The 22,500-nt window shown below is 41.2% G+C and overlaps 1 protein-coding gene across 2 annotated transcripts in view; it reads left to right on the top strand.

The window, feature by feature from the left end:
* The window catches only part of LOC110531563 (phosphofurin acidic cluster sorting protein 1), a 94,822-nt gene that overhangs the window by 45,552 nt on the left and 26,770 nt on the right, over nt 1-22,500 (top strand). For both annotated transcript variants that reach the window (XM_036987390.1, XM_036987389.1), the window contains exons 2-3: nt 21,727-21,814; nt 22,443-22,500. The exon at nt 22,443-22,500 is cut by the window's right edge and continues 32 nt beyond it. In XM_036987390.1, the coding sequence (XP_036843285.1) occupies nt 21,727-21,814; nt 22,443-22,500 (146 nt within the window). The remainder of the gene's footprint in view (nt 1-21,726; nt 21,815-22,442) is intronic.

Genomic DNA, 22,500 nt, shown 5'->3' with positions numbered 1-22,500 from the left:
TAACACAACCCAATGATACCGGTCTGCGTCGGTTTATCTTAACACAACCCAATGATAACGGTCTGTGTCGGTCTATCTTAACACAACCCAATGATAACGGTCTGCGTCGGTCTATCTTAACACAACCCAATGATAACGGTCTGTGTCGGTCTATCTTAACACAACCCAATGATAACGGTCTGTGTCGGTCTATCTTAACACAACCCAATGATAACGGTCTGCGTCGGTCTATCTTAACACAACCCAATGATAACGGTCTGCGTCGGTCTATCTTAACACAACCCAATGATAACGGTCTGTGTCGGTCTATCTTAACACAACCCAATGATAACGGTCTGCGTCGGTCTATCTTAACACAACCCAATGATAACGGTCTGCGTCGGTCTATCTTAACACAACCCAATGATACCGGTCTGCGTCGGTCTATCTTAACACAACCCAATGATAACGGTCTGCGTCGGTCTATCTTAACACAACCCAATGATAACGGTCTGTGTCGGTCTATCTTAACACAACCCAATGATAACGGTCTGGGTCGGTCTATCTTAACACAACCCATTGATAACTGTCCATCTTAACACAACCCATTGATAACTGCCCATCTTAACACAACCCATTGATAACTGTCCATCTTAACACAACCCATTGATAACTGCCCATCTTAACACAACCCATTGATAACTGTCCATCTTAACACAACCCATTGATAACTGTCCATCTTAACACAACCCATTGATAACTGTCCATCTTAACACAACCCATTGATAACTGTCCATCTTAACACAACCCATTGATAACTGTTCATCTTAACACAACCCATTGATAACTGCCCATCTTAACACAACCCATTGATAACTGTCCATCTTAACACAACCCATTGATAACTGTCCATCTTAACACAACCCATTGATAACTGTCCATCTTAACACAACCCATTGATAACTGTCCATCTTAACACAACCCATTGATAACTGTCCATCTTAACACAACCCATTGATAACTGTCCATCTTAACACAACCCATTGATAACTGTCCATCTTAACACAACCCATTGATAACTGTCCATCTTAACACAACCCATTGATAACTGTCCATCTTAACACAACCCATTGATAACTGTCTGCATTGGTCTCTTCTCAACCATAACATAACTGGAGCTGGTACAATTATTATATAATCGTGTAACAGACAATTATGGACAATAATTATGAACTAATAGTTGTTATAATCGTCTTAATACATATTCATTTTTAGGACAAGGGGGATTCAACTTTATAGATATCATTTACCCAATAGCAGTTTTCAATTTTTACGTTAAGTGGGTAAAGTTGATGGTAATTTTATGAGCAGAACGGCACCTTTGGGAGGAGAAGCTTAATTTCCAAACGTTTGAAGTGGTCAGAACCATTCATTTTTGAGACGGGTGTCACCAGAGCTGTGTTGTTTACATTAGGTTTGTCAAAGCTGTGTTGTTTACATTAGGTTTGTCAGAGCCGTGTTGTTTACATTGGGGTTGTTAGAGCTGTGTTGTTTACATTGGGTTTGTCAGAGCTGTGTTGTTTATATTAGGTTTGTCAGAGCTGTGTTGTTTACATTGGGTTTGTCAGAGCTGTGTTGTTTATATTAGGTTTGTCAGAGCTGTGTTGTTTATATTAGGTCTGTCAGAGCTGTGTTGTTTACATTGGGTTTGTCAGAGCTGGGTTGTTTACATTAGGTTTGTCAGAGCTGTGTTGTTTATATTAGGTTTGTCAGAGCTGTGTTGTTTACATTAGGTTTGTCAGAGCTGTGTTGTTTACATTAGGTTTGTCAGAGCTGTGTTGTTTACATTGGGTTTGTCAGAGCTGTGTTGTTTACATTAGGTTTGTCAGAGCTGTGTTGTTTATATTAGGTTTGTCAGAGCTGTGTTGTTTATATTAGGTTTGTCAGAGCTGTGTTGTTTACATTAGGTTTGTCAGAGCTGTGTTGTTTACATTAGGTTTGTCAGAGCTGTGTTGTTTATATTAGGTTTGTCAGAGCTGTGTTGTTTACATTAGGTTTGTCAGAGCTGTGTTGTTTACATTGGGTTTGTCAGAGCTGTGTTGTTTATATTAGGTTTGTCAGAGCTGTGTTGTTGACATTAGGTTTGTCAGAGCTGTGTTGTTTATATTAGGTTTGTCAGAGCTGTGTTGTTGACATTAGGTTTGTCAGAGCTGGGTTGTTTACATTAGGTTTGTCAGAGCTGTGTTGTTGACATTAGGTTTGTCAGAGCTGGGTTGTTTACATTAGGTTTGTCAGAGCTGGGTTGTTTACATTAGGTTTGTCAGAGCTGTGTTGTTGACATTAGGTTTGTCAGAGCTGGGTTGTTTACATTAGGTTTGTCAGAGCTGGGTTGTTTATATTAGGATTGTCAGAGCTGTGTTGTTTACATTAGGTTTGTCAGAGCTGGGTTGTTTACATTAGGTTTGTCAGAGCTGTGTTGTTTACATTAGGTTTGTCAGAGCTGTGTTGTTTACATTAGGATTGTCAGAGCTGTGTTGTTTACATTAGGTTTGTCAGAGCTGTGTTGTTTATATTAGGTTTGTCAGAGCTGGGTTGTTTATATTAGGTTTGTCAGAGATGTGTTTACATTAGGTCTGTCAGAGCTGTGTTGTTTACATTGGGTTTGTCAGAGCTGTGTTGTTTACATTAGGTTTGTCAGAACTGGGTTGTTTACATTAGGTTTGTCAGAACTGGGTTGTTTACATTAGGATTGTCAGAGCTGTGTTGTTTACATTGGGTTTGTCAGAGCTGTGTTGTTAACATTAGGTTTGTCAGAGCTGTGTTGTTTATATTAGGTTTGTCAGAGCTGTGTTGTTTACATTAGGATTGTCAGAGATGTGTTTACATTAGGTTTGTCAGAGCTGTGTTGTTTACATTAGGTTTGTCAGAGCTGTGTTGTTTATATTAGGTTTGTCAGAGCTGTGTTGTTTACATTAGGTTTGTCAGAGCTGTGTTGTTTACATTAGGTTTGTCAGAGCTGTGTTGTTTATATTAGGTTTGTCAGAGCTGTGTTGTTTACATTAGGTTTGTCAGAGCTGTGTTGTTTACATTAGGTTTGTCAGAGCTGTGTTGTATACATTAGGTTTGTCAGAGCTGTGTTGTTTACATTAGGATTGTCAGAGCCGTGTTGTTTACATTAGGTTTGTCAGAGCTGTGTTGTTTATATTAGGTTTGTCAGAGCTGTGTTGTTGACATTAGGTTTGTCAGAGCTGTGTTGTTTATATTAGGGTTGTCAGAGTTGTGTTGTTGACATTAGGTTTGTCAGAGCTGTGTTGTTTACATTGGGTTTGTCAGAGCTGGGTTGTTTATATTAGGTTTGTCAGAGCTGGGTTGTTTACATTAGGTTTGTCAGAGCTGTGTTGTTTATATTAGGATTGTCAGAGCTGTGTTGTTTACATTAGGTTTGTCAGAGCTGGGTTGTTTACATTAGGTTTGTCAGAGCTGTGTTGTTTACATTAGGTTTGTCAGAGCTGTGTTGTTTACATTAGGATTGTCAGAGCTGTGTTGTTTACATTAGGTTTGTCAGAGCTGTGTTGTTTATATTAGGTTTGTCAGAGCTGGGTTGTTTATATTAGGTTTGTCAGAGATGTGTTTACATTAGGTCTGTCAGAGCTGTGTTGTTTACATTGGGTTTGTCAGAGCTGTGTTGTTTACATTAGGTTTGTCAGAACTGGGTTGTTTACATTAGGTTTGTCAGAACTGGGTTGTTTACATTAGGATTGTCAGAGCTGTGTTGTTTACATTGGGTTTGTCAGAGCTGTGTTGTTTACATTAGGTTTGTCAGAGCTGTGTTGTTTATATTAGGTTTGTCAGAGCTGTGTTGTTTACATTAGGATTGTCAGAGATGTGTTTACATTAGGTTTGTCAGAGCTGTGTTGTTTACATTAGGTTTGTCAGAGCTGTGTTGTTTATATTAGGTTTGTCAGAGCTGTGTTGTTTACATTAGGTTTGTCAGAGCTGTGTTGTTTACATTAGGTTTGTCAGAGCTGTGTTGTTTATATTAGGTTTGTCAGAGCTGTGTTGTTTACATTAGGTTTGTCAGAGCTGTGTTGTTTACATTAGGTTTGTCAGAGCTGTGTTGTATACATTAGGTTTGTCAGAGCTGTGTTGTTTACATTAGGATTGTCAGAGCTGTGTTGTTTACATTAGGTTTGTCAGAGCTGTGTTGTTTATATTAGGTTTGTCAGAGCTGTGTTGTTGACATTAGGTTTGTCAGAGCTGTGTTGTTTATATTAGGGTTGTCAGAGTTGTGTTGTTGACATTAGGTTTGTCAGAGCTGTGTTGTTTACATTGGGTTTGTCAGAGCTGGGTTGTTTATATTAGGTTTGTCAGAGCTGGGTTGTTTACATTAGGTTTGTCAGAGCTGTGTTGTTTATATTAGGTTTGTCAGAGCTGTGTTGTTTACATTAGGTTTGTCAGAGCTGTGTTGTTTACATTAGGTTTGTCAGAGCTGTGTTGTTTACATTAGGTTTGTCAGAGCTGTGTTGTTTACATTAGGTTTGTCAGAGCTGGGTTGTTTACATTAGGTTTGTCAGAGCTGTGTTGTTTACATTAGGTTTGTCAGAGCTGTGTTGTTTACATTAGGTTTGTCAGAGCTGTGTTGTTTACATTAGGTTTGTCAGAGCTGTGTTGTTTATATTAGGTTTGTCAGAGCTGTGTTGTTTACATTAGGTTTGTCAGAGCTGTGTTGTTTACATTAGGTTTGTCAGAGCTGTGTTGTTGACATTAGGTTTGTCAGAGCTGTGTTGTTTACATTAGGTGTGTCAGAGCTGTGTTGTTTACATTAGGTTTGTCAGAGCTGTGTTGTTTACATTAGGATTGTCAGAGCTGTGTTGTTTATATTAGGTCTGTCAGAGCTGTGTTGTTGACATTAGGTTTGTCAGAGCTGTGTTGTTTACATTAGGATTGTCAGAGCTGTGTTGTTTATATTAGGTCTGTCAGAGCTGTGTTGTTGACATTAGGTTTGTCAGAGCTGTGTTGTTTATATTAGGTTTGTCAGAGCTGTGTTGTTTACATTAGGTTTGTCAGAGCTGTGTTTATATTAGGTCTGTCAGAGCTGTGTTGTTGACATTAGGTTTGTCAGAGCTGTGTTGTTTATATTAGGTTTGTCAGAGCTGTGTTGTTTACATTAGGTTTGTCAGAGCTGTGTTGTTTACATTGGGTTTGTCAGAGCTGTGTTGTTTATATTAGGTTTGTCAGAGCTGTGTTGTTTACATTAGGTTTGTCAGAGCTGTGTTGTTTACATTAGGTTTGTCAGAGCTGTGTTGTTTATATTAGGTTTGTCAGAGCTGTGTTGTTTACATTAGGTTTGTCAGAGCTGTGTTGTTTACATTAGGTTTGTCAGAGCTGTGTTGTTTACATTAGGTTTGTCAGAGCTGTGTTGTTGACATTAGGTTTGTCAGAGCTGTGTTGTTTACATTAGGTGTGTCAGAGCTGTGTTGTTTACATTAGGTTTGTCAGAGCTGTGTTGTTTACATTAGGATTGTCAGAGCTGTGTTTATATTAGGTCTGTCAGAGCTGTGTTGTTGACATTAGGTTTGTCAGAGCTGTGTTGTTTACATTAGGTTTGTCAGAGCTGTGTTGTTTACATTAGGTTTGTCAGAGCTGTGTTGTATACATTAGGTTTGTCAGAGCTGTGTTGTTTACATTAGGATTGTCAGAGCTGTGTTGTTTACATTAGGTTTGTCAGAGCTGTGTTGTTTACATTGGGTTTGTCAGAGCTGGGTTGTTTATATTAGGTTTGTCAGAGCTGGGTTGTTTACATTAGGTTTGTCAGAGCTGTGTTGTTTATATTAGGTTTGTCAGAGCTGTGTTGTTTACATTAGGTTTGTCAGAGCTGTGTTGTTTACATTAGGTTTGTCAGAGCTGTGTTGTTTACATTAGGTTTGTCAGAGCTGTGTTGTTTACATTAGGTTTGTCAGAGCTGGGTTGTTTACATTAGGTTTGTCAGAGCTGTGTTGTTTATATTAGGGTTGTCAGAGTTGTGTTGTTGACATTAGGTTTGTCAGAGCTGTGTTGTTTATATTAGGTTTGTCAGAGCTGTGTTGTTGACATTAGGTTTGTCAGAGCTGTGTTGTTTATATTAGGGTTGTCAGAGTTGTGTTGTTGACATTAGGTTTGTCAGAGCTGTGTTGTTTACATTGGGTTTGTCAGAGCTGGGTTGTTTATATTAGGTTTGTCAGAGCTGGGTTGTTTACATTAGGTTTGTCAGAGCTGTGTTGTTTATATTAGGTTTGTCAGAGCTGTGTTGTTTACATTAGGTTTGTCAGAGCTGTGTTGTTTACATTAGGTTTGTCAGAGCTGTGTTGTTTACATTAGGTTTGTCAGAGCTGTGTTGTTTACATTAGGTTTGTCAGAGCTGGGTTGTTTACATTAGGTTTGTCAGAGCTGTGTTGTTTACATTAGGTTTGTCAGAGCTGTGTTGTTTACATTAGGTTTGTCAGAGCTGTGTTGTTTACATTAGGTTTGTCAGAGCTGTGTTGTTTATATTAGGTTTGTCAGAGCTGTGTTGTTTACATTAGGTTTGTCAGAGCTGTGTTGTTTACATTAGGTTTGTCAGAGCTGTGTTGTTGACATTAGGTTTGTCAGAGCTGTGTTGTTTACATTAGGTGTGTCAGAGCTGTGTTGTTTACATTAGGTTTGTCAGAGCTGTGTTGTTTACATTAGGATTGTCAGAGCTGTGTTGTTTATATTAGGTCTGTCAGAGCTGTATTGTTGACATTAGGTTTGTCAGAGCTGTGTTGTTTACATTAGGATTGTCAGAGCTGTGTTGTTTATATTAGGTCTGTCAGAGCTGTGTTGTTGACATTAGGTTTGTCAGAGCTGTGTTGTTTATATTAGGTTTGTCAGAGCTGTGTTGTTTACATTAGGTTTGTCAGAGCTGTGTTTATATTAGGTCTGTCAGAGCTGTGTTGTTGACATTAGGTTTGTCAGAGCTGTGTTGTTTATATTAGGTTTGTCAGAGCTGTGTTGTTTACATTAGGTTTGTCAGAGCTGTGTTGTTTACATTGGGTTTGTCAGAGCTGTGTTGTTTATATTAGGTTTGTCAGAGCTGTGTTGTTTACATTAGGTTTGTCAGAGCTGTGTTGTTTACATTAGGTTTGTCAGAGCTGTGTTGTTTATATTAGGTTTGTCAGAGCTGTGTTGTTTACATTAGGTTTGTCAGAGCTGTGTTGTTTACATTAGGTTTGTCAGAGCTGTGTTGTTTACATTAGGTTTGTCAGAGCTGTGTTGTTGACATTAGGTTTGTCAGAGCTGTGTTGTTTACATTAGGTGTGTCAGAGCTGTGTTGTTTACATTAGGTTTGTCAGAGCTGTGTTGTTTACATTAGGATTGTCAGAGCTGTGTTTATATTAGGTCTGTCAGAGCTGTGTTGTTGACATTAGGTTTGTCAGAGCTGTGTTGTTTATATTAGGTTTGTCAGAGCTGTGTTGTTTACATTAGGTTTGTCAGAGCTGTGTTGTTTACATTAGGTTTGTCAGAGCTGTGTTGTTTACATTAGGTTTGTCAGAGCTGTGTTTATATTAGGTTTGTCAGAGCTGTGTTGTTTACATTAGGTTTGTCAGAGCTGTGTTTATATTAGGTTTGTCAGAGCTGTGTTGTTTACATTAGGTTTGTCAGAGCTGTGTTGTTTACATTAGGATTGTCAGAGCTGTGTTGTTTACATTAGGATTGTCAGAGCTGTGTTTATATTAGGTTTGTCAGAGCTGTGTTGTTTACATTAGGTTTGTCAGAGCTGTGTTTATATTAGGTTTGTCAGAGCTGTGTTGTTTACATTAGGTTTGTCAGAGCTGTGTTTATATTAGGTTTGTCAGAGCTGTGTTGTTTACATTAGGTTTGTCAGAGCTGTGTTTATATTAGGTTTGTCAGAGCTGTGTTTATATTAGGTTTGTCAGAGCTGTGTTGTTTACATTAGGTTTGTCAGAGATGTGTTTACATTAGGTCTGTCAGAGCTGTGTTGTTTACATTAGGTTTGTCAGAGCTGTGTTGTTTATATTAGGTTTGTCAGAGCTGTGTTGTTTACATTAGGTTTGTCAGAGCTGTTTTGTTGACATTAGGTTTGTCAGAGCTGTGTTGTTTACATTAGGTTTGTCAGAGCTGTGTTTATATTAGGTTTGTCAGAGCTGTGTTGTTTACATTAGGTTTGTCAGAGCTGTGTTTATATTAGGTTTGTCAGAGCTGTGTTGTTTACATTAGGTTTGTCAGAGCTGTCTTGTTTACATTAGGTTTGTCAGAGCTGTGTTGTTTACATTAGGTTTGTCAGAGCTGTGTTGTTTACATTAGGTTTGTCAGAGCTGTGTTTACATTAGGTTTGTCAGAGCTGTGTTTACATTAGGTTTGTCAGAGCTGTGTTGTTTACATTAGGTTTGTCAGAGCTGTGTTGTTTACATTAGGTTTGTCAGAGCTGTGTTGTTTACATTAGGTTTGTCAGAGCTGGGTTGTTGACATTAGGTTTGTCAGAGCTGTGTTTATATTAGGTTTGTCAGAGCTGTGTTGTTTACATTAGGTTTGTCAGAGCTGTGTTTATATTAGGTTTGTCAGAGCTGTGTTGTTTACATTAGGTTTGTCAGAGCTGTGTTGTTTACATTAGGTTTGTCAGAGCTGTGTTGTTTACATTAGGTTTGTCAGAGCTGTGTTGTTGACATTAGGTTTGTCAGAGCTGTGTTGTTTATATTAGGTTTGTCAGAGCTGTGTTGTTTACATTAGGTTTGTCAGAGCTGTGTTGTTTACATTAGGTTTGTCAGAGCTGTGTTGTTTATATTAGGTTTGTCAGAGCTGTGTTGTTTACATTGGGTTTGTCAGAGCTGTGTTGTTTACATTAGGTTTGTCAGAGCTGTGTTGTTTATATTAGGTTTGTCGACTGTATTAAATATGTAATGTGTTGTGTCCCTACAGGACAACACTACACTGGGTTATACTGACTGTATTAAATATGTAATGTGTTGTGTCTCTACAGGACAACACTACACTGGGTTATACTGACTCACTGGGTTATACTGACTATATTAAATATGTAATGTGTTGTGTCTCTACAGGACAACACTACACTGGGTTATACTGACTGTATTAAATATGTAATGTGTTGTGTCTCTACAGGACAACACTACACTGGGTTATACTGACTCACTGGGTTATACTGACTGTATTAAATATGTAATGTGTTGTGTCCCTACAGGACAACACTACACTGGGTTATACTGACTGTATTAAATATGTAATGTGTTGTGTCCCTACAGGACAACACTACACTGGGTTATACTGACTGTATTAAATATGTAATGTGTTGTGTCCCTACAGGACAACACTACACTGGGTTATACTGACTGTATTAAATATGTAATGTGTTGTGTCCCTACAGGACAACACTACACTGGGTTATACTGACTGTATTAAATAGGGGATTTGAAATAGATGTTACAGCGTGTCTTCCCAACAATAACAACAACAACAACAGCAGACATCTTCATCTCCACAGTGGTTTTCCCTTGATACATGCAGTCGTTAGACTTTAACAGTTCTATTTTAAAATTGTTGTCAGTTTCCCTTCAAAATGGCTCAGAACCTGGGCCATATTTCATGTCGTTTACTGTCCTCCACCCTCCTCCTCCCTCCTCTCGTTCCATGGCTGTCACCTCACACCCGTTGAAGAAGCCTTTCTGTGAAGAGTTTGTGTGTGAAAGGATGGTGGTGGCTGGGACTGATAGCTTGAATCCTGACATGGTGCCCTTTTCATTTTTCAAATCCCCCAAGAGGCTTATGGGTAGGCTCTACCCCCTTTTGGACTCCACACTGAAGGAACCAGACAACGGTACACCAATCCCCCAGCACACGGCCAGGGTCAGAGGTCAGAGGTCTGAAGGAGGATTAGTGGGTTTGAAGCCCGGACTGTAAGAATTAAACCGTGTGCTTGTCTTTCCCCCTGACTGTTGAAGACATAGGATGTGTTCCAAACGGTACCATATTACCTATATATGGAGGACAGACAAAGAGAGGGGGTGGAGGGGGCTTTCTGAAGGTCAGGCAGAATGATTGAGAACATGCACAGGAGGGAAGGTATGTGTGTGTCTTGTATGAAACAGATGACACAGCAAGGTCATGTTCCATCGTAGTCTCTGTTACCAAGGGAACCATATTGCACTTGCCCCTGAAAGCCACAATCAGGAATTTAAACCTCCTCTAATAGCCGTGTGTGTGTGTGTGTGTGTGTGTGTGTGTGTGTGTGTAATTTCACAGTTTCATCCATATTCATTCCTTTCTCTACTAAAGCCGTGAAGGAGAATTAATCTAACAGCTTTGTATTGTTCACAAGCCCCATTTCACTCCGGCACTATTTCACATTGATCTGTGCTTCATATGTCAAAATAGGGGATTTATGTTGTTGCAGACAGATGCCTGAGACTTTAGAATACATATCTGTGAGAGAAGAGATTAGATTTATTTAGATGTACATTTAGATTCATTTTAGCATTACTTTAGCTGTACATTTAGAATGAATTTAGTGTTCATTTAGCTGTATAAAACACGGGTATTTTCTGTAGTATTTCAACAGGCAGGTGTCTAAAACTCATGGCACTCGCAAGCATGTATGCACACACACACACACGGAGAGTAACATTTATGAGAACAGGGATCCTTTGTGTTTTACAAGTCAGTCTGACCCTAGTGTCAGGACACAGGGAGGGGAGCGAGAAAGAGCGAGAGAGGCAGATGGAGAGAGAGAACCCAGAGATTGAGAGCAAGAGCGAGATGGAGAGGGGGAGAAGGAGAGTGAGAGAGAGAGAAGGGAAAGAGAGAGAGGGAAAGAGAGAGAGTTGATAGTTGGGGTATGCTATCAGAGAGTGATGTCTCTCTAAGGTAGAAGCCTCATATACAGACAGACAGTCGATGAGAGAGGCAGACATAGTCTCACGCTTGGAGAGAGCAGGAGAGAGCTGTCGGAGTAAAGATTAGGCATACAGGGCCTGTATTCACAAAGCGTCTCAGAGTAGGACTGCCGATCTAGGATCAGTTATCATTTTAAATCATAATTAGTATTATTATTATGGACAGAAGGGGACCTGATCCAAGATCAGCACTCCTACTCTGAGACACTGAATATGGGCCTCCATACAGGAGACTTTATTATGAATTTGGCTCATGGCTGTGGACTGTCTGTAATTCAAATGAACGTGGTGGAGGTTTTTTAGTTTGCTCACTTTGTAATTTCATAGACCTTTTTGATGATGCTCCATGTGGTTAGAGCGTTGGGCCAGAAACCGAAAGGTTGCTAGATCGAATCCCAAAGCTGACAAGGTGACAATCTGTCGTTCTGCCCCTGAACAGGCAGACCGTCTAGTTAAATAAAGATAGAATAGAAATGTTTGGTCATACAGTGCCTTGCGAAAGTATTCGGCCCCCTTGAACTTTGCGACCTTTTGCCACATTTCAGGCTTCAAACATAAAGATATAAAACTGTATTGTTTTGTGAAGAATCAATAACAAGTGGGACACAATCATGGAGTGGAACGCCATTTATTGGATATTTCAATTTTTTACAAATCAAAAACTGAAAAATTGGGCGTGCAAAATTATTCAGCCCCCTTAAGTTAATACTTTGTAGCGCCACCTTTTGCTGTGATTACAGCTGTAAGTCGCTTGGGGTATGTCTCTATCAATTTTGCACATCGAGAGACTGAAATTTTTTCCCATTCCTCCTTACAAAACAGCTCGAGCTCAGTGAGGTTGGATGGAGAGCATTTGTGAACAGCAGTTTTCAGTTCTTTCCACAGATTCTCGATTGGATTCAGGTCTGGACTTTGACTTGGCCATTCTAACACCTGGATATGTTTATTTTTGAACTATTCCATTGTAGATTTTGCTTTATGTTTTGGATCATTGTCTTGTTGAAAGACAAATCTCCGTCCCAGTCTCAGGTCTTTTCCAGAATGGTCCTGTATTTGGCTCCATCCATCTTCCCATCAATTTTAACCAGCATCCCTGTCCCTGCTGAAGAAAAGCAGGCCCAAACCATGATGCTGCCACCACCATGTTTGACAGTGGGGATGGTGTGTTCAGGGTGATGAGCTGTGTTGCTTTTACGCCAAACATAACGTTTTGCATTGTTGCCAAAAAGTTCAATTTTGGTTTCATCTGACCAGAGCACCTTCTTCCACATGTTTGGTGTGTCTCCCAGGTGGCTGTGGCAAACTTTAAACGACACTTTATGGATATCTTTAAGAAATGGCTTTCTTCTTGCCACTCTTCCAAAACGGCCAGATTTGTGCAATATACGACTGATTGTTGTCCTATGGACAGAGTCTCCCACCTCAGCTGTAGATCTCTGCAGTTCATCCAGAGTGATCATGGGCCTCTTGGCTGCATCTCTGATCAGTCTTCTCCTTTTATGAGCTGAAAGTTTAGAGGGACGGCCAGGTCTTGGTAGATTTGCAGTGGTCTGATACTCCTTCCATTTCAATATTATCGCTTGCACAGTGCTCCTTGGGATGTTTAAAGCTTGGGAAATCTTTTTGTATCCAAATCCTGCTTTAAACTTCTTCACAACAGTATCTCGGACCTGCCTGGTGTGTTCCTTGTTCTTCATGATGCTCTCTGCGCTTTTGACGGACCTCTGAGACTATCACAGTGCAGGTGCATTTATACGGAGACTTGATTACACACAGGTGGATTGTATTTATCATCATTAGTCATTTAGGTCAACATTGGATCATTCAGAGATCCTCACTGAACTTCTGGAGAGAGTTTGCTGCACTGAAAGTAAAGGGGCTGAATAATTTTGCACGCCCAATTTTTCAGTTTTTGATTTGTTAAAAAAGTTTAAAATATCCAATAAATGTCGTTCCACTTCATGATTGTGTCCCACTTGTTGTTGATTCTTCACAAAAAAATACAGTTTTATATATTTATGTTTGAAGCCTGAAATGTGGCAAAAGGTCGCAAAGTTCAAGGGGCCGAATACTTTCGCAAGGCACTGTAGTTCATCATGAATATTAACAGGAAGTAAGTAGGATGTCCTTGATAAACTACCTTGTCATGATTCATCCTCAATTTATTTAATAAAGGTTAAATGAATCAATAGAATGATGTAATAGCACACTGATCATCAACCCTCAGACAGTCTGGTGTTTTAATGTTCTGCATGTCTTTCTTCTGGAACCAAACCTCAACTTCCTGTCCATATCAGTATTCTAACTGTCCTCAACTTCCTGTCCATATCAGTATTCTAACTGTCCTCAACTTCCTGTCCATATCAGCATTCTAACTGTCCTCAACCTCCTGTTCATATCAGTATTCTAACTGTCCTCAACTTCCTGTCCATATCAGTATTCTAACTGTCCTCAACTTCCTGTCCATATCAGCATTCTAACTGTCCTTAACTGCCTGTCCATATCAGTATTCTAACTGTCCTCAACTTCCTGTCCATATCAGTATTCTAACTGTCCTCAACTTCCTGTCCATATCAGTATTCTAACTGTCCTCAACTTCCTGTCCATATCAGTATTCTAACTGTCCTCAACTTCCTGTCCATATCAGTATTCTAACTGTCCTCAACCTCCTGTCCATATCAGTATTCTAACTGTCCTCAACCTCCTGTCCATATCAGTATTCTAACTGTCCTCAACTTCCTGTCCATATCAGTATTCTAACTGTCCTCAACCTCCTGTCCATATCAGTATTCTAACTGTCCTCAACCTCCTGTCCATATCAGTATTCTAACTGTCCTCAACTTCCTGTCCATATCAGTATTCTAACTGTCCTCAACCTCCTGTCCATATCAGTATTCTAACTGTCCTCAACCTCCTGTCCATATCAGTATTCTAACTGTCCTCAACCTCCTGTCCATATCAGTATTCTAACTGTCCTCAACCTCCTGTCCATATCAGTATTCTAACTGTCCTCAACCTCCTGTCCATATCAGTATTCTAACTGTCCTCAACCTCCTGTCCATATCAGTATTCTAACTGTCCTCAACTTCCTGTCCATATCAGTATTCTAACTGTCCTCAACTTCCTGTCCATATCAGTATTCTAACTGTCCTCAATCCCAACCCCGTATTTCTATGACCAGTCCCAAATCCATCCATACTCCCCACCTCATATCCCCCATCCCCTACCTCCTTATCCCCTCCTCCCTGCTTCCTATCCCCTACCCTCTTCTCCGTATACCCTACTCCCTATCCTCTGTCTATCCTCTAGTCCCTACACCCTACCCCTTATTCCCTACCCCCTACTCCCTGTCCCCTATCCTCTGTCTATCCTCTATTCCCTACACCCTACCCCTTATTCCCTACCCCCTACTCCCTATCCTCTATCTGCCCCATACACCCTACTCCATACATCCTACTCCCATCACCCTAGTTGTACTAGATCTGAATGGTTGGGATCATTTCCACCTATCAGAGGGCAGATTGTAGCTCGTATTACCATGTACTTATCCAGTCCTAATTATAGCTGGCTTATATTTATCTGACTGACCCTTTCAAACCTACACAAAGTGACTAGAGGGTTGGGGTATGGCTCCACTAACTGGTTCTTTGGACAATCATTACCCTGCTGTGTCCAGGCCACATTATCCCAGATGTCTGTCTGCCTGTCTCTGTATGTCTGTCTCTGTCTGTCTCTTTCTGTCTGTCTGCCTGTCTCTGTCTGTTTTTGTCTCTGTTAGTCTCTTTCTGTCTGTTTGCCTGTCTCTGTTTGTCTGCCTGTCTCTGTCTAGTTTGTCTGTCTGTCTGCCTGTCTCTGTCTAGTTTGTCTGTCTGTCTGCCCGTCTAGTTTGTCTGTCTGTCTAACAACCCCTTTGTCTCTCTTCTCCTATCCCACATCCTCTCTCTTTCCATCTCTCTGTCCTGGCAAATGTTTGGTTTACGTTATGCCTCTGAGGCCCCAGAGGTGAATAATTCAACACACTGACCTTCTGGTTGGACTGTTCTGTTGTTGGGAGGAGGAAGGGTGGGGGAGCAGCCAGGTGAGGGGAGGGGGGCTGAGGGTAAGATGGGAGGGGAGGGGGGCTAAGGGTGTGTGGGGAGGGTGAGGACTGAGTGTGAGTAGGGAGGGATGAGGGTGAGGACTGAGTGTGAGTAGGGAGGACTGCGTGTGAGTGGGGAGGGTGAGGACTGAGTGTGAGTAGGGAGGACTGAGTGTGAGTGGGGAGGGTGAGGACTGAGTGTGAGTGGGGAGGGTGAGGACTGAGTGTGAGTAGGGAGGGATGAGGGTGAGCGGGGAGGGTGAGGACTCAGTGTGAGTGGGAAGGGTGAGGACTGAGTGTGAGTAGGGAAGGGTGAGGACTGAGTGTGAGTAGGGAGGGCTGAGTGGGAGTGGGTGAGGTCTAGCCTCCATTTACAGTCTTTCCTGTAATATTTTGGAAACAATAAGGCCGGTATTGTCAGACATGCTGTCGTTGTGATGGGTTTGTTTGGCGGGTTTCCGGAAGCATCCTGATCAGCTGCAGTGCTTGTCTTTGGGGTGTTGACTTACCTTTCTGAGTATTTGTTCAGCTGTGTCTTTAATAGCAATTGGAAAAGCTAATGAAAGGTCCCTTCCTTCTCAGTAAAAATGGAGTAGTCAGTGACAGTGTATCCTATACCATAATGGTACATCTGACGTGATGTAATGGGGTTTTCTGTCAGTGACAGTGTATCCTATACCATAATGGTACATCTGACGTGATGTAATGGGGTTTTCTGTCAGTGACAGCGTATCCTATACCATAATGGTACATCTGACGTGATGTAATGGGGTTTTCTGTCAGTGACAGTGTATCCTATACCATAATGGTACATCTGACGTGATGTAATGGGGTTTTCTGTCAGTGACAGTGTATCCTATACCATAATGGTACATCTGACGTGATGTGATGGGGTCTTCTGTCAGTGACAGTGTATCCTATACCATAATGGTACATCTGACGTGATGTAATGGGGTTTTCTGTCAGTGACAGTGTATCCTATACCATAATGGTACATCTGACGTGATGTAATGGGGTTTTCTGTCAGTGACATTGTACCCTATACCATAATGGTACATCTGACGTGATGTAATGGGGTTTTCTGTCAGTGACAGTGTATCCTATACCATAATGGTACATCTGACGTGATGTAATGGGGTTTTCTGTCAGTGACAGTGTATCCTATACCATAATGGTACATCTGACGTGATGTGATGGGGTCTTCTGTCAGTGACAGTGTATCCTATACCATAATGGTACATCTGACGTGATGTAATGGGGTTTTCTGTCAGTGACAGTGTATCCTATACCATAATGGTACATCTGACGTGATGTAATGGGGTTTTCTGTCAGTGACAGCGTATCCTATACCATAATGGTACATCTGACGTGATGTAATGGGGTTTTCTGTCAGTGACAGCGTATCCTATACCATAATGGTACATCTGACGTGATGTAATGGGGTTTTCTGTCAGTGACAGTGTATCCTATACCATAATGGTACATCTGACGTGATGTAATGGGGTTTTCTGTCAGTGACAGCGTATCCTATACCATAATGGTACATCTGACGTGATGTAATGGGGTTTTCTGTCAGTGACAGTGTATCCTATACCATAATGGTACATCTGACGTGATGTAATGGGGTTTTCTGTCAGTGACAGTGTATCCTATACCATAATGGTACATCTGACGTGATGTAATGGGGTTTTCTGTCAGTGACAGCGTATCCTATACCATAATGGTACATCTGACGTGATGTAATGGGGTTTTCTGTCAGTGACAGTGTATCCTATACCATAATGGTACATCTGACGTGATGTAATGGGGTTTTCTGTCAGTGACAGTGTATCCTATACCATAATGGTACATCTGACGTGATGTAATGGGGTTTTCTGTCAGTGACAGTGTATCCTATACCATAATGGTACATCTGACGTGATGTAATGGGGTTTTCTGTCAGTGACAGCGTATCCTATACCATAATGGTACATCTGACGTGATGTAATGGGGTTTTCTGTCAGTGACAGCGTATCCTATACCATAATGGTACATCTGACGTGATGTAATGGGGTTTTCTGTCAGTGACAGCGTATCCTATACCATAATGGTACATCTGACGTGATGTAATGGGGTTTTCTGTCAGTGACAGTGTATCCTATACCATAATGGTACATCTGACGTGATGTAATGGGGTTTTCTGTCAGTGACAGTGTATCCTATACCATAATGGTACATCTGACATGATGTAATGGGGTTTTCTGTCAGTGACAGTGTATCCTATACCATAATGGTACATCTGACGTGATGTAATGGGGTTTTCTGTCAGTGACAGTGTAGCCTATACCATAATGGTACATCTGACGTGATGTAATGGGGTTTTCTGTCAGTGACAGCGTATCCTATACCATAATGGTACATCTGACGTGATGTAATGGGGTTTTCTGTCAGTGACAGTGTATCCTATACCATAATGGTACATCTGACGTGATGTAATGGGGTTTTCTGTCAGTGACAGTGTAGCCTATACCATAATGGTACATCTGACGTGATGTAATGGGGTTTTCTGTCAGTGACAGTGTATCCTATACCATAATGGTACATCTGACGTGATGTAATGGGGTTTTCTGTCAGTGACAGAGTATCCTATACCATAATGGTACATCTGACGTGATGTAATGGGGTTTTCTGTCAGTGACCGTGTACCCTATACCATAATGGTACATCTGACGTGATGTAATGGGGTTTTCTGTCAGTGACAGCGTATCCTATACCATAATGGTACATCTGACGTGATGTAATGGGGTTTTCTGTCAGTGACAGTGTATCCTATACCATAATGGTACATCTGACGTGATGTAATGGGGTTTTCTGTCAGTGACAGTGTATCCTATACCATAATGGTACATCTGACGTGATGTAATGGGGTTTTCTGTCAGTGACAGTGTATCCTATACCAAAATGGTACATCTGACGTGATGTAATGGGGTTTTCTGTCAGTGACAGTGTATCCTATACCATAATGGTACATCTGACGTGATGTAATGGGGTTTTCTGTCAGTGACAGTGTATCCTATACCATAATGGTACATCTGACGTGATGTAATGGGGTTTTCTGTCAGTGACAGTGTATCCTATACCATAATGGTACATCTGACGTGATGTAATGGGGTTTTCTGTCAGTGACAGTGTATCCTATACCATAATGGTACATCTGACGTGATGTAATGGGGTTTTCTGTCAGTGACAGTGTATCCTATACCATAATGGTACATCTGACGTGATGTAATGGGGTTTTCTGTCAGTGACAGTGTATCCTATACCATAATGGTACATCTGACGTGATGTAATGGGGTTTTCTGTCAGTGACAGTGTATCCTATACCATAATGGTACATCTGACGTGATGTAATGGGGTTTTCTGTCAGTGACAGTGTATCCTATACCATAATGGTACATCTGACGTGATGTAATGGGGTTTTCTGTCAGTGACATCGTATCCTATACCATAATGGTACATCTGACGTGATGTAATGGGGTTTTCTGTCAGTGACAGTGTATCCTATACCATAATGGTACATCTGACGTGATGTAATGGGGTTTTCTGTCAGTGACAGTGTATCCTATACCATAATGGTACATCTGACGTGATGTAATGGGGTTTTCTGTCAGTGACATCGTATCCTATACCATAATGGTACATCTGACGTGATGTAATGGGGTTTTCTGTCAGTGACAGCGTATCCTATACCATAATGGTACATCTGACGTGATGTAATGGGGTTTTCTGTCAGTGACATCGTATCCTATACCATAATGGTACATCTGACGTGATGTAATGGGGTTTTCTGTCAGTGACAGCGTATCCTATACCATAATGGTACATCTGACGTGATGTAATGGGGTTTTCTGTCAGTGACAGTGTATCCTATACCATAATGGTACATCTGACGTGATGTAATGGGGTTTTCTGTCAGTGACAGTGTATCCTATACCATAATGGTACATCTGACGTGATGTAATGGGGTTTTCTGTCAGTGACAGTGTATCCTATACCATAATGGTACATCTGACGTGATGTAATGGGGTTTTCTGTCAGTGACAGTGTAGCCTATACCATAATGGTACATCTGACGTGATGTAATGGGGTTTTCTGTCAGTGACAGCGTATCCTATACCATAATGGTACATCTGACGTGATGTAATGGGGTTTTCTGTCAGTGACAGTGTATCCTATACCATAATGGTACATCTGACGTGATGTAATGGGGTTTTCTGTCAGTGACAGTGTAGCCTATACCATAATGGTACATCTGACGTGATGTAATGGGGTTTTCTGTCAGTGACAGTGTATCCTATACCATAATGGTACATCTGACGTGATGTAATGGGGTTTTCTGTCAGTGACAGAGTATCCTATACCATAATGGTACATCTGACGTGATGTAATGGGGTTTTCTGTCAGTGACCGTGTACCCTATACCATAATGGTACATCTGACGTGATGTAATGGGGTTTTCTGTCAGTGACAGCGTATCCTATACCATAATGGTACATCTGACGTGATGTAATGGGGTTTTCTGTCAGTGACAGTGTATCCTATACCATAATGGTACATCTGACGTGATGTAATGGGGTTTTCTGTCAGTGACAGTGTATCCTATACCATAATGGTACATCTGACGTGATGTAATGGGGTTTTCTGTCAGTGACAGTGTATCCTATACCAAAATGGTACATCTGACGTGATGTAATGGGGTTTTCTGTCAGTGACAGTGTATCCTATACCATAATGGTACATCTGACGTGATGTAATGGGGTTTTCTGTCAGTGACAGTGTATCCTATACCATAATGGTACATCTGACGTGATGTAATGGGGTTTTCTGTCAGTGACAGTGTATCCTATACCATAATGGTACATCTGACGTGATGTAATGGGGTTTTCTGTCAGTGACAGTGTATCCTATACCATAATGGTACATCTGACGTGATGTAATGGGGTTTTCTGTCAGTGACAGTGTATCCTATACCATAATGGTACATCTGACGTGATGTAATGGGGTTTTCTGTCAGTGACAGTGTATCCTATACCATAATGGTACATCTGACGTGATGTAATGGGGTTTTCTGTCAGTGACAGTGTATCCTATACCATAATGGTACATCTGACGTGATGTAATGGGGTTTTCTGTCAGTGACAGTGTATCCTATACCATAATGGTACATCTGACGTGATGTAATGGGGTTTTCTGTCAGTGACATCGTATCCTATACCATAATGGTACATCTGACGTGATGTAATGGGGTTTTCTGTCAGTGACAGTGTATCCTATACCATAATGGTACATCTGACGTGATGTGATGGGGTTTTCTGTCAGTGACAGTGTATCCTATACCATAATGGTACATCTGACGTGATGTAATGGGGTTTTCTGTCAGTGACATCGTATCCTATACCATAATGGTACATCTGACGTGATGTAATGGGGTTTTCTGTCAGTGACAGTGTATCCTATACCATAATGGTACATCTGACGTGATGTAATGGGGTTTTCTGTCAGTGACAGTGTATCCTATACCATAATGGTACATCTGACGTGATGTAATGGGGTTTTCTGTCAGTGACAGTGTATCCTATACCATAATGGTACATCTGACGTGATGTAATGGGGTTTTCTGTCAGTGACAGCGTATCCTATACCATAATGGTACATCTGACGTGATGTAATGGGGTTTTCTGTCAGTGACAGTGTATCCTATACCATAATGGTACATCTGATGTGATGTAATGGGGTTTTCTGTCAGTGACAGTGTATCCTATACCATAATGGTACATCTGACGTGATGTAATGGGGTTTTCTGTCAGTGACAGTGTATCCTATACCATAATGGTACATCTGACGTGATGTAATGGGGTTTTCTGTCAGTGACAGTGTATCCTATACCATAATGGTACATCTGACGTGATGTAATGGGGTTTTCTGTCAGTGACAGTGTATCCTATACCATAATGGTACATCTGACGTGATGTAATGGGGTTTTCTGTCAGTGACAGTGTATCCTATACCATAATGGTACATCTGACGTGATGTAATGGGGTTTTCTGTCAGTGACAGCGTATCCTATACCAAAATGGTACATCTGACGTGATGTAATGGGGTTTTCTGTCAGTGACAGTGTATCCTATACCATAATGGTACATCTGACGTGATGTGATGGGGTTTTCTGTCAGTGACAGCGTATCCTATACCATAATGGTACATCTGACGTGATGTAATGGGGTTTTCTGTCAGTGACAGAGTATCCTATACCATAATGGTACATCTGACGTGATGTAATGGGGTTTTCTGTCAGTGACAGTGTATCCTATACCATAATGGTACATCTGACGTGATGTAATGGGGTTTTCTGTCAGTGACAGTGTATCCTATACCATAATGGTACATCTGACGTGATGTAATGGGGTTTTCTGTCAGTGACAGTGTATCCTATACCATAATGGTACATCTGACGTGATGTAATGGGGTTTTCTGTCAGTGACAGCGTATCCTATACCATAATGGTACATCTGATGTGATGTAATGGGGTTTTCTGTCAGTGACAGTGTGTTCTGTACCATGGATTAACCTAGAATGTTGTTTGTACCTGTGTCTCCCTCCTGTCTTCTCGGGGACGTGTTCGGTACCATATTGTTTAAGTGGTTCATCTAACGTTCCTATAATGTTGTTTGTACATGTTTCTCAGTGTTTCCCTCCTGTGTTCCCCAGGCTGTTCAACCTGACGCTGAAGAAGCTGATCATGTTGAAGGAGCTTGATAAAGACCTCACCTCCGTGGTCATCGCTGTCAAACTACAAGTACTGCTCAGACCTCTCTCTCTCTCTCTCTTTCTCTCTCTCTCTCTCTCTCTCTCTCTCTCTCTCTCTCTCTCTCTCTCTCTCTCTCTCTCTCTCTCTCTCTTTCTCTCTCTCTCTTTCTCTCTCTCTCTCTCTCTCTCTCTCTCTCTCTTTTCTCTCTCTCTCTCTCTCTCTTTCTCTCTCTCTCTCTTTCTCTTCTCTCTCTGTTTCTCTCCCTACCTCTTCTCCTCTTCTGTCTATTCAATGCCCATCATCTCTCAATTCCTCTTCTCCGTCACTACTCTCTTGTTCTCTTCTCATTCTCACTGCTCCCTTCTTTTCTCCCTCTGTTTCCCCATGTCCATCCCTCTTCCCTCTGTATGGGGTCCATGAAGGCTAATTGTTTAGATTTATCTGTGGTACGTCAATGATTATCCTCAACCAGATCTCTCCTTCCTCCCTCCCTCTCTTTTCTCTTCCGGTCTTCACCCCCCCCTCTTCTCTCCTTCCTTCCTCCCTCTCTCTTCTATCTCTCTTCCGGTCTTCACCCCCCCTCTTCTCTCCTTCCTTCCTCCCTCTCTTCTATCAATCTTCTGGTCTTCATCCCCCCCTCTTCTCTCCTTCCTCCTTGCCTCCTTCTCTTTCCCAGGGTTCTAAGAGGATCCTGAGGTCCAATGAGATATTGTTGTCTTCCGCGGGGCTGACTG

The sequence above is a fragment of the Oncorhynchus mykiss genome, chromosome 9 (assembly GCF_013265735.2).
Source record: "Oncorhynchus mykiss isolate Arlee chromosome 9, USDA_OmykA_1.1, whole genome shotgun sequence".
Classification (NCBI taxonomy): Eukaryota; Metazoa; Chordata; class Actinopteri; order Salmoniformes; family Salmonidae; genus Oncorhynchus; species Oncorhynchus mykiss.
Note: the sequence above shows the minus strand (reverse complement) of the source record. Positions and strands in the feature narration are given on the sequence as shown.